The sequence below is a fragment of the Aulonocara sp. 'chitande type north' Nkhata Bay genome, linkage group LG1, assembly GCF_057382095.1.
Source record: "Aulonocara sp. 'chitande type north' Nkhata Bay isolate Kocher_YH1m ecotype deep benthic linkage group LG1, A_spYH_male_GT1.1, whole genome shotgun sequence".
NCBI classification, from domain to species: domain Eukaryota; kingdom Metazoa; phylum Chordata; class Actinopteri; order Cichliformes; family Cichlidae; genus Aulonocara; species Aulonocara sp. 'chitande type north' Nkhata Bay.
This window is the reverse complement of record NC_141344.1, coordinates 32,764,842-32,778,006: the sequence shown is the minus strand read 5'-3', so window position 1 is coordinate 32,778,006 and position 13,165 is coordinate 32,764,842. Positions and strand designations below refer to the sequence as shown.

Sequence of the window (13,165 nt, the reverse complement as noted above, 5' to 3'; positions counted from 1 at the left end):
AAATAAATAAATACTAAATACTAAATACTATCTACAATGAGAATCAGCTGTGGCTGGTTAAACTGCATTTTTAGATTTAAAATATGTTTCAATAAAATATTGCTGTTGAATTTTGCTGTCTTTTTAAGTTTTGCATTGTGTTATTGTTTTGGCCATAAGTTTAACAGTTTTGAAAACAGTATGTAAGTACATGCCAAATGTCCTGTACATACAAAGATTTTTGGCAGTTGTTTGTTTGGCAGGGACAAACTGGGCATGTCTTTAAATTAAATAGAGGTCGTTCAAACAAGGAAGTTGTGGCGCTTAATGAGTCTTCCGGTTGGAGCCGAAGCCTTTCAAAGTAAACGTAAAGCTTAGAGCAAATGTTCACTTAATGAAAGAAGAGAATACAATAATAACGATTTACAGTATTCACTTTTTAACAACAGAAGCCAAAGATTAGCAATTAGCCTGTTAAAGCAGAGTAAAACATAAAATCTGTTTGCAAAGTATTTTTAATGGGAATACGAAACGATTTCTGACAGGCTTGAATTGGGCTTTTATGTTGAAAAGATCAGATCGGAAATCTCTTAGATGACGGCACTGACCAAACAGCAGTCATGTTTGGCTTTTTCATACAGTCAGTTTGCTGGTCTTGAGCGGCGTATTAGCTCATGTAAATGTCCCAGCTTTTACTCAGGTTCGTTTTCTTCATCTGCACTCATGAACAGGACACAGCTGAAGCGCTCCAGCATCTTGAGGATGGCTTTGAGCGGTTCTGAAATGATGGACCGGGACGAATCCAGAGAGACTTTCGTATTTCGAGCAGTGAGAATAGCAGTTGTGGTTGCGCTATACTGGTTTATCTCGATAACGATGGTGTTCCTCAATAATCACCTGCTGGACAACAAAGACTTGGACGCGCCGTTGTTCGTCACTTTTTATCAGTGTGTGGTCACTGTGGCACTTTGCTGGCTCATGCAGCTGCTATCAAAAATGTGCCCCCGACTCATCGACTTCCCCTCGGTCAGGTTTGACGTGAAGCTGTCCCGGGAGGTCCTACCGCTGTCCATCGTGTTCATCGGCATGATCACCTTCAACAACTTGTGCCTGAAACATCTCGGGGTGGCTTTCTACACGATCGGCCGCTCTCTGAGCACAGTTTTCAATGTGCTGTTATCGTACATTATCCTGAAACAAACCACGTCTTTCAGGGCTCTGGCGTGCTGTGGGATCATATTAGGTGCGTTTACCCTGACATGTTCCTTATAATGATTTGCACGTGATAATTGGTCACTGGCTGTAAATAAGTCTGCACTTAGTTTCTCCTTTCAGAAAGCTAAATGACACCAACAGTGGTGGAAACGGACACTCGGTTCTGAATAATAATAATAATAATAATAATAATGACTATATATATATCTCACTTTTAAAATAGAGCGTTTTCTCAGCTGTAATTCGTTTACTCTGGTCTGAATCAGTTCGTGAGTTTGTAAACTCCAAGCGAAATGCTTCACTACAAATCACGTGACAATTTTCAGTCTGCATATTGGCCAAACGTTTATGAGGCGGGAGCAACAAAAGTAAAAACAGGAAGACGGTGCTGTGAGTGGAGAACCTGAAAATTTTACCTTCATTTCATGGATAACTGCTAGCCTGGAATACGTCTATCGTACCTCGCCACGTCTCAAAAGACAAAGCATTTGTTACTACTCACTAGCTGCTGACAGGCAGCTTTTTTCGTTCCTCTCTAAAACTCACTGCCATACTATGATTTGACAGTTCAGGCCTGCCATGATGACCCATGTGCAAATCTTTGCAAATTTTCTGCACCTACTTACATTTCGCTTGCAAAATGTGAAGAAATGAAGGGTTGTTTAAGACTTTTGCACAGAACTGTATGAAACGAAGAAAATATGAAATATAACACTCAGAAGGTTTGCAGGCCAATAGAAGTTTTTAGTTTGCTGTGCTGTAAATACAGCCTGGATAATACTCGATTTTTAGAGAACTGCATCAAATTTTAGGGAGGGAAAAGTTATAGTGTTAATACTATATTATTCAAAATGTTTCCATACTGGGATAGCCTAGAAATGGGCATTGTCATGGAATTTTCACATTGTCAGATTACACTCTTTTCTCTTTTTTTATATTTTTTTTTCATGCACCTTAGAAGTAGGTCAGGTTGTCACAGAAACTCAGTTTCTACAATAACCTGGAAGTGGGAAATAAACTCCCTGGTGTGTCCCTGTTTCCTGACACAAACTGCGTGCGTGTGCAGAGCTGTACCACATGTGACAGCCACAGGGCTCACTTTCCATGTTGGCTTTCTCATTCTAATCACTTCCAGGAAACTGGTGGGTGGAGTTGACCTAGTTTATGTAGCACACCTGAACAGGCTGGACTTAAGGCACCATGAAACAGCCTTACCAGAACCTCTCATTGGCTCTTCTCTGCTCTGCTCACCCTCCCAATTCACACTGATCACATGCATACACTCATACCTCGTGTATGTTAACATTCATAAACATTGCAACACTTCATATCACCCTAAGACTGTGCAGTTTCCATCCTTTGTCACATTGTTTTGAGCTGGGTTTTTTTTTTTGCCACACGCAGTGTTACAGTGACAGGATAGGGTTACACTGAATGGGTGTAGATTAAAAATGAAATACTAGATATTTAAGTGTTTAAAATATTTGATTGTATGTTGTGCTTTCCAGGTGGTTTCTGGCTTGGTGTGGACCAGGAAGGCATCACAGGGTCCCTCTCCTGGACAGGCATATTTTTTGGGGTGCTGGCTAGCGCCTGCGTCTCTCTCAATGCCATCTATACTAAGAAGGTAATGCCTGCCCTGGATGGAAACATCTGGAAACTGTCCTACTATAACAACATTAACGCCTGCGTCCTCTTCCTCCCTCTCATCCTTGTGTTCGGAGAGTTGGGCCAGCTCATCAAGTTCAGCCGTCTCACTGACATCAGCTTTTGGGGAATGATGACTCTCGGAGGAGTGTTTGGTTTCGCCATAGGCTATGTTACAGGGCTCCAGATCAAATATACAAGCCCGCTGACGCATAATGTCTCAGGGACTGCAAAGGCCTGTGCACAGACCGTCATCGCAGTAGTGTACAACTCTTCCACTAAAACCCTGCTGTGGTGGACCAGTAACATGATGGTTCTTGGTGGTTCGTCTGCTTATACTTGGGTAAAAAGTCTAGAAATGAAGAAGAGTCCCAACACAGTCCCTCAGGACTCAGCAAAGGAAAAATTGCTTTCAGGGGATAAAGAAAACCAAGCAGTGTAAGTTATTAAACTTTGGCGTTTTATCTATGTGGGCTGAGAATGTTGTGACAGTACAAAGGAAGTAACTTTTATTCCAGAGGAAAAAGGAAAGTAAGTTAATTATGATATTTGTGGAACCTGTCTTTTTGTTTTTGTTTGTTTTTATGTGACAAATGTCGAGAGGTTAGGGGAATTGGTAATTTGTTGAAGTTTATTGAAGATGTGAGGGACAAGGTAATCAGAAACCTTGTGTAACTGATTGATCTACTACAGGCCTTTTTTATCCTTAAGGAAAGCAGTCCATGAATGTTTTAGTCTGTTACAGTTTTGAACTGTACACCATTTACTACTTGCTTTTGAACTAAATAATACTGGAAATTAAAAGTAAATATTGTCATGAGATATATTCATTTCATAATCACATTTCCAAACAAATGTGAAGCAGATCAGGAAAAGGACCTGTTTGAATATGTGAATATGTATTTTCATATGCCACAGTTTACTATAACTGCACCTGGTTTATTCAAAAGAAGCTACTTGAAAAGGTTTTATAATTTGTGATCTCGCTTTTTAAGGTGTCATAAAATCATCGCAGCATTTAAGTTTAACAGAATGAAAGATTGTAATTTATGGTCTCTTTGCTAATGAAATGATAGTTTTCACATGTACTCTTTTGATTTACAGTTGACAAATGAAATGTATAGTTTTTATTAGTGGTGCAACGGATCATGGTTGATCCGTAATCCGAACCGATCCCACTCCACGGTTTGGTACGCACGTGATCCGAAGATTCGAAAAAGAAGAAGAAAAAAAAGTATGTGTATGGTGCGCGTGGTGGGTCAAGCTATAGTTATGGCCAGCGCTAGCGGTCCAAGTGGAGGAGCGGAGGAGTTTGCGGTATTTAAGCAGCCCTTTGCTGCCCAGTCCGACCGGGCTAAAGCTATTACAAAAGCTATTGGGGTGTTTAGCTGCAGACTGGAGGCCGTATTCCGTTGTGCAAAACAAGGGGTTTAAACTATGATATCCCGTTCGCGTCCACTTTAGTGGCAAGATCGTTCCAAGCATGTATGAGCAGGAGAAGATTTAAGTTATGGCTGAACTGTCCCAGGCATCTTCTGTTGCCCTAACTACTACAAATGGGTGGACCTCCAGGGCAACGGAAAGCTACGTGACCGTGACAGCTCATTATATCACAGCAGAGTACGATATAATGAGCGGTATGTATTATTGTAGGGTCTACCTTACAATATAAAGCGCCTTAAGGCGACTGTTGTTGTGATTTGGAGATTTATAAATAAAATTGAATTGAATTGAGTGGTAGATACAAAGACTGTACTCCCTATATTGTACCATTTTTTTTTTTTAATAATTGCGTGGAATGAAAAAAAAATACTTCAATAAGTAAATAATGTTCAATTTTTGTCTTTTTTCTTTTTTTCTTTTTTTTTTGCTGATCCAAAAATTGATGCGATCCGTGACTTAAAACCGTGATCCGATCCGAACCGTGAGATTTTTGATCCGTTGCACCACTAATTTTTATACAGACATTTTCCATAGATCAAAAGTCCAGAGCAAATGTAGTAAAGTTTGAGTTTTGACATCATTTCCTGTGTGACACTTGTTAAGAAAATGTTAAAGGCCAGCCTCATTTTCCTCATTTCCCTTTCACTTCCCTGTGCGATAAATGAACCTGGTTGTCATGTCAGTAGCTCATTTGGGACATGGGAAAGAAGATCAGTCATTGTGACATATTTTCTTCCACTTAATGTGGCTGATTCTTGGCACATGGAGAAGTTTCCCTGAAACATAAAGCTATTTGATATGAATGAATAAAAGCTAAGAAATGACTCTTATAAAACAATGTTTCTTTATTAAATGTATATGATGAACTTTAGTCATTTTCAGTATATTTATTTATCTACATAGTTCTCTAGTATCTCTCAATAACCTTTTTTCAGTACTTTACTTATTTTAAAATAACAAATTTATGTTTTGTTTTTTTCTTACAAAATTTGTCAATATTTTCTGATTGAAAATTCTTAAACACAACACCAAAGATGTGTGCTACAACAGCGCTTAAAGTCTGTTTTCTTCTACCTTCTATCAAGGTGGCTCTCTTTTCACCAGGAAAAATCACCATGGTAACTTATGCTGAATACATAAACTAGATGGGAGCAAGTCATGTTTAGAGTCTTGAGCTTTCACCGATTCTTTATTTACAGCATGTTGCGTTATACAGACTCTCTGCTGGGCCAGTATGCTTTATATGTGAAAGTTGTTACCAACATCGTGGATGAAGCCCAGCTGTAACGCTGTAGCCGCTAAGACTGCATCACATTAGCACTGAAACTTGCATGCATTCAGCTGATGCAAAAAATACTGATGTTTTCGGTACTTCGCCCTAACCCTCTACTGCGTAGCGTTGCCCTAAGGCAGCAAACCACATTTTCATGCCTCACAAAAAAAAAAAAAAACGTTTTTGTTTTTTTTTTTTTTTCTCAACTAATGCTACCAGGCACATCTCTTTCCAATAAAATGATGAATTGAAGGTGGTGTGACTTTCATTTGGGGGGGGTCCCTTTCTGCAAGCTGCAGTACATGAGAGGCATCCCCATTAGGAGGTAAGATAAAGATCACTATTTTACATGTTTATAGTGAAATAAATGTATATAAAAATATTTGTATGTGCATGAATATGTTAAGAAGCATATTTGATTGTTTGTTCTACTTTTTAAAATTTATTTATACAGTAAAACTTAATTTTCATTCGTTGCCTCAAGGCAACACTGTGCAGTTAGCCTAGTTTTTTTTCAGGCAATAAAATGCACTAGCATATGTGTGTAGAGATGTGTTTGTGTGCATTTATATGATCATAGTCAATGTTTTTTACTTTACAATCTACTGGTGATTACAGGACACGGACGTAAAAACCTTTTATTGAAGGAAACCAAGGGAATGTGCATTTTCTGTCCTCAGAAAGTGAGGACAGCGAGCTTTCGGGGAGTGACAGTGAAGTAGTGGATCCCTGAATCAGGTTTCAGGGACACTTGGGCGCTCAGGGGTCAGTTGGTAAATTAATTGTGTGTGTGTGTGTGGACGTGTATTATTTATTGTTGTGGGGACACAAATCTGTTTACAAACATTGTGAGGTCTCGCCTACTTTATGGGGACAAATTGCAAGGAAAATCATTAAATTTTAGGGTGAAGGCTTGAGTCAGGGTTAGGGTAAGGTTAGGTTTAGGATAAGGTTTGGGTTAGGTTCAGGCAGGGACTTGTGATGGGTGGGGTCAGGATAAGTCTCCAGGAAATAAATGTAAGTTAATGTAAAGTCCCCAGATGTGATGGAAACACAACGTGTGTGTGTGTGTGTGTGTGTGTGTGTGTGTGTGTGTGTGTGTGTGTGTGTGTGTGTGTGCATGCGCATGCGCATGGGCATGGGGTTAGGGTCAAATGTTGCATGTATTTTGGTGTTTTATTGTTCTGTGAAATGTTTACATTGTTTATTTATTGTTTGTTCATCCTTGTTGTAATAATAAAGCTTATTATAGAATAACTTGGTATTTGACTACCCTTGTTGCACAGTGTTGTCTTGAAGCAACAAACCAATATCTGTTTGGGGGGGGGGGGGGCAGGGTGTCAAATTTTATGATTGATATATTAATAGGGACCCTAAAGCTCCCCCAAAATTAAAAAGTCATGCAGTAGAATATCTGTTCACCTAAAACACATTTTCCTTTGATCTGCTGAGAAACTAAAGCGATTTTCACAGCGCCTTTGTATGGGACAGTCAGAGCTGAACACAATGAGTAGTCATTAATGTTTAAATTTACCCACTTTAAAGATTCTGAACTCTAAAGTCCAGCTATCATGTTAAAAATAAACAGCATCACCAACAGTGCACTCAGCATTAAAATCAATATATTAGCTTGAATTAAAATGTTAATTTCATCACTCTGCGTGGCAAATCTCAAGATTAACAATTTTATGCAGCATTAATCTCTTAGTTACAGCAGAGTTGGATTTACTTTTTTATTTGTTCTATTCTTTATACATTTTTATCACAATTTTATCGTCATCAAAACATCTGATAGTAAAAGGACTGGCGGGTGCAGGGTTATTTTGACAAAGAGTAATGTGGCACGTGAAGCACCCCTTTTTATGTGGGCACACACAGATCCTAAAGCAGAAGGCCCAGTTTAATGGAGAAAGTTGATAATCGCCATCACAATATCACCAGCTGTGGATTTAGGTTTTGTCGAGCCAAAGAAAGCCTGGCTGTGTTGAACCTTCCATGTAGCAACCCCTCAGCTGCCTTGGTCACTCTCTGACAATACCGGTCATGTTGAAGTCACAGTCATAGTGTTTGCATAGTGCAGTATTAAAAAGTAATGTACTATCATTGGTTACTTTTTGTCAGGCCTGCATTGCTTGTTTGCTTTGCTAAGGCATTAAAACACAGACATGTGAGTTAGTCTACAATGTTATTCTTTTTATCACTAATACATATGACTGTTTTTAGTCAGATAGAAAAATGGTTGTTCATAAACACCCAAAAATGAATAATAAAAATATTTATTCTTCTTTTTAAACTGCAATTCCCTGAAGAGATATAGATGCTGATAATCATGGTACCCCAGGCAGTTTATATAGTAATTTCATCCAGATTGATTAACGCGTTTAAGAGGAGTGACATATGAATTATACTTTGCGTCAAATATACGTTTTAACTTACGGCATAACTGGAACCCAATTTTAATCCTATGCGTCAACGTTCTATGTAACCACGTCGGATCAACAAATGCCACAATGACTTCAACGCCGTGGAAGACTGCAGTGTAGGGACAAAAATAGTTTCCATTCACTATGTAGGTAGGTCTAAGTCAAGCTTTAGGGTAAAAACATTAATTCGCACTCTACAATCATTATAGTGAGATGGTTACATACTAACAGACTATCCTAACTAATGTGTTTATTTTGAATGGCATGCTTATAATAAATTTGGTGAAATGGTAAATGGACTAGTTCTTAATTAGCACTTTTCTACTTGTAGGACTTAAAGAAACTTTATACAGCTTGCCTCATTCACCCATTCATGCAAACACTTTTTTCCTGTGCTTTCCCTATGTAAGTGCTTTCATCAACTAACAAAGTGGAAAAAGTTCAGTTTAGCTTAGCTCAGTTTAGCATTACAAATGTTGCAGAGATTTTTGTCTGTGTTGAATTTTAAAAAGCATTACCACAGATGAGACTGCTTTTGGCCCACAGCTGCCGCCATTGCCATGTGTGTTTGTAGTTCTTAGCCTAGATGTCCTCTTATACTGAAATTTGGCACTGAATGACTTCATATGAATTAGTACTCCGTAGGACCCATCTAATTCAGTCCCCAACCCTAGCATTCAATGCTCCAAATGAATAACTCTTTAAATATGTGAGGCATACTGATCAATATGTCTCATGTATTTAAGGAATTTTCTTCCAAAAACATTTTTTAAATGTATTATTGCAGTTTTAATTTTGTTGTAAATGAAATCTTTAAGTCTTGTGGTAAAGACATTAACAGCAAGATTCATGTAACTGGTGTATCGCGATCATATGTCTTCCACAATCCTTTTTACTGTGTATGGTGAGAGGTCTCTGTAGTTTGGTTATTGTCACAAGATGGAGGCCAGTGGATGTCGGAGTGGGGTTGGATGAGACAGTCTTTGACGTCCAAATGAAATATTTCTCTGAGCAACAGAGGGCTAAAATAGCTGAAAGAGCACTGTGCGTAATTACATGAGCTAAAAAACACTGGTCTCTGATGTCAAGAACTCATCTCAACAGTGAGTTTGGCCTTGTGGCACTGATGAAAGTTTTATAACTGTGCCATAATGCGGAATACATAATCCCCTACTCCTCATCTCTTTCTCTCTAGGTCAGATTTGACATGACAGAATGAGGAAAAAATCTTCAGCAATGACTGCCACTTCAAAGGCTGCACGTATCATAAGAAATCACTCAGGCCTCTTCATGTCTGTCTGCTCAAAGTGGTGGTCAAATAGTGGTTGTCACTTCACTGATGGCAGAGTTAATTGCTACTTTGATGTTTTCCATCAAAAACCATGACGTGTAGAAACAGGTTCTCATCATGCAATAAAAGCTAACACAGCCCCTTCACTTTTAATTCCGTAAGGAGTCGGAATATTATGTAAGCGAGGTCCAATCTGTTTTCCTAAAATGAGATGGGTCATTACAACCATTGAGATTTTCGTATTTGTTGCTTACAAAAAGCTGTAAAGACAGAGTGACGGATAGCCAAGGATTTAGCATGACCAGGCTCAGTTGAAACTGTAGCAGAGGGTGGGGTAGGGGATCATTTTTCATGTTCAGTTAAATTAGGTTCAATTCAGTTTTTAAAAAAAAACATATTTGGTATATATCAAATACCAAATCACACCAACAGTCGCCTCAAGGCTCTCTTTGGTGACACACGACTGCACTGCCAAATTCTTAGCACAAATCAGCTCGTCTAGTTTGATGCAGCAGTATAAAACCCATCATCAGACAGGATGAAACATCTGGCAGAGCAGTGGTGGAGCTGGTGTGGTGTGGAGACAACAATCTGTCTCTTAGTGTCAACAAAACCCAAGACCTGATTGTGGACACAACAAAAGCTGAGCATGCTCCACTTCAAATCAAGAGCTTGACCGTGGAAAGGGTCAGCAGCACAAAATTCCTGGTTGTCTACATCAGAGACGCTCTCTTGTGGAACTCAACACCACATGCCTGGCCAAGGAGACTTAGGTAGAGGATGCACGTACTTAAGATGCTGAAGCCACACACACACGCGCAGCCACACACACATATATATACACAATCCTCACCATCTTTTACTGAAGTACTATTGAGAGCATTCTGATAAGTTGCATGGTGACTGACACGAAGATTTTGCCGTGTGTGAGGATGGTTGAAGGGGTCATCAGGATCTCACTCCCCTACTTGGAAACCAGTTTCAAGGATCAATGCAAGAAGAAAGCTCTCTGCATCATGAGAGACTCCTCAAAGGCCGCTCAAGGACCGTTTAATCCCCAGCAAACACAGAATGAATTTTGTGGTGTCATTTTAAAATTTGAGTCAATGTACCAGTCAAGATGTTGAGTCACGGACAGAGAACAGAAGCTTCAGAAAGTCAAATGGCATGTAACCACAGGATAATATAATATAAGAGACGGAGCTGTAAAGGCCAGTTTCACTGCCAGAAAACCTGGGAGGTACTTTACAGGTGCACTACATAATTCAGTTCTTTCTTTTAAATGAAACCTACACGGCTGTTGAGATGTCAGGCTCAGTAACGGGCTAGGTAAGACTGGAAATATGTTCAAGAATAAAAATAAAGATTCATTACATTGCTTTTGCAACAAGATGAACTGGATTTTATCGAATAACTCCTACTGTCAAGAAATTTAAGCTTGTCAAACTTGTTGTGAGTTGGCTGTGTGGCAGCCTTCTCGTAGAACTAATATAAGAATCAGCATGAGTTTAATTCACTAAATGTTAATGTTGACAAACTTTTTGCTGACTGGACCAAACTGTGCACAAGTGCATCAAGTCGTGCAAATGTATCTATAAGAGAAAGCCCTGATTCATTAAGCTAAATATAATCACATTTATAGAGACAATAGCCCTGTGTAGCTTATTTGGATATACGTGTATTTCCAGCTCATTCTCTTTTTAAACACTTCTATGAAAATTAATATAATACATTAACGATATATACAACCTGCAACATTAAATATTGGATGTGTCATCCATGATAACCTTGACACCACAGAGTCTCAGACATTTCAAATCTCAGCATATACTGTATGTGAAGCCAAACCAGTTGTTAAAGCCTTAGATCTTCAAAATAACTGATATACATGGAGCTGCTTGAAATGGACTTTGATACATTTCAGCCAGTTTAAAGTTATTTATTCTCCAGCCTGCCAGCATCCCTGACTGGCTGCAAGTTTGAGGTTAGACATAATGTGTGGGAAACAGAAATGCTTATATTTTTGAGTAAGTTATCTAACTTTAGTTGATATATTTCAGTTTAAAGGCAAATCATCACAACTCCAAGTATTTAAGCTGATATTTACACTTTAAAGCTTCCCATGTCTGCCTTATACACAGATATGCTGATGAACGATAGAAAACAGTGACAATAGGGAGCAGCAGCCTTTCAAACTTTCAAATTAAAAGCCACCAGTTTATTTTAAAATGAGTGAGATTTTAAAAACAAAAGCCTTCAGTTTAGAGCTCAGAAAGCAGAGCTGGTCGGCTACCAATTGAAAGGTTGGTGTTTGGATCTCCAGCTCCTCTGTTCTGCATGTCTTGGTCCAGATACTGAACTGAGCTACTCCCAATGTTCCTGTTTGATTTTCTGTCTCTGTACCAGTAATTTCTTCTGTCAATCTCACTTTGTATTTAGTTCTACTTCCTTGCCTCATCCTCTGTGATTAGTGTTAGCTCGTCTCTCACCTGTTTCCTGTACTCGGTATCTGGTGTGTATTTATTGTCTGAATCGTGCATTTCCCTTTGTTGTGTCCTCCCTCGTGGTTATGTGACATGGTTTCAGGTTTTCAGTTTGTTCTGCTAATTCCCTGCTCTGTGTATGTTTTGGGTTGTTTCCTGTGATTTTCCAGGACTATAGCTGAGTTTGAAGTTAATTCCTTGTGTCAGGGGTCCTGAGTCTGGGTCCAAATCTGCCTGTGAATGTTAGATAAAATCGCTTGGGCATAGAAAAAAAAAATTATGAATGTAAGCAATTCGGTGAATCATGTTAGAAGTACAACGCACTTTGAACACTGATTTAGAGCAGAAACGTCCTGTGTAAGTATGTGTCAATTTACCACATTTCTATTTTTAAGACTAAAAGCTGAGGCATACTTACAGGATGTTCAGAATTACAAAATAAAAGACTCAAATTACATATTAAATGTTAACTGTTTGCTTTAATGGTGTGAAATTGTAAAGCTAGAAAACCCGAAGTTAACTTTAGAAAATAAATTTGATCATCCGAAATGGATCAGATTTTCAAAATAAAACCCCTCAGTGAGTTAGATTTTCAAAAATAAAAGCGTAGTTTACTTATTTTTAATTTTAAAAGTTTCCAATGCTATCTCTCCTGAGCTTTTCTTAGGCCAGTCTATTTAACGTTTTAACAAAAAACAACAGAAAAGTCCCACAGACAACTATACAAAAACCATTACAGCGACTAAAAGGAACATAAAACATTCAAACATGACATGTAAAATCTATGCAAAGTACTGTAGATCAACTTAATATCAACATATGTGATGAAACCATGTTTTTTTGTTATTGTTATTTATAAAATAAAAGAAGTGAAAGGCAACACCATCCACATCTTCAAGATGAATAATTTCAATGCTCTAACTCGTTTAGAAAAAAAAGAAAAAAGAACAAAAAGAATTTAATAGCAATGTTAAATTTGTTGTAATATCTAGAATATTAGGTATCACAACAAGTTTACCTCATGTCTTTTAAAGTCTCAAATTGTCTGTTCACGCCCTGCTTGTAAGGGAAAGCATGAAAACAGATACTTAAATATGGAAATACTAAAAGCTTAGGCGATGGAAAAGAAACCTTGGACATAAAGTAGGCGGTGATGAGCTGTCAGCCTCATAGCTTCAGGCACATAAACATTTCATAACAACTTTAGAGAGTACATCTGTTATTCGTTTTCCAAGATGTTGTGAAGCTGTCACGTCTAGTATGACAGCTGGTGCATGATGAACTATCAGTAAACGCATTTGGCTCGATGCACATGAAAATCTGCAATTGTATCATGAAGTGTTTCTGTGCAAAAACAACTGGTTTTGAGTGTCTAACTTGCAGCTTCAGAAAGATTCCCTTAAAAACCTTC

At 38.4% G+C, this 13,165-nt stretch overlaps 1 protein-coding gene across 1 annotated transcript; it reads left to right on the top strand.

Moving 5' to 3' along the window:
• Positions 1-573: 573 nt before the first annotated feature.
• On the top strand, positions 574-5,155 carry slc35c1 (solute carrier family 35 member C1). Its single transcript, XM_086294266.1, has 2 exons — positions 574-1,222; positions 2,703-5,155. The coding sequence occupies exons 1-2, from the start codon at positions 574-576 to the stop codon at positions 3,281-3,283; spliced, it is 1,230 nt and encodes a 409-aa protein (XP_086150392.1). The 3' UTR covers positions 3,284-5,155.
• The last annotated feature ends 8,010 nt before the right edge of the window (positions 5,156-13,165 follow it).

Bases quoted from the DNA above. Each gene is read 5' to 3' on its own strand.
- slc35c1 (XM_086294266.1), top strand. From the start codon at position 574: ATGACGGCACTGACCAAACAGCAGTCATGTTTGGCTTTTTCATACAGT. The intron at 1,223-2,702 runs GTGCGTTTACCC...TGTGCTTTCCAG, and splicing joins GTGCTGTGGGATCATATTAG to GTGGTTTCTGGCTTGGTGTG.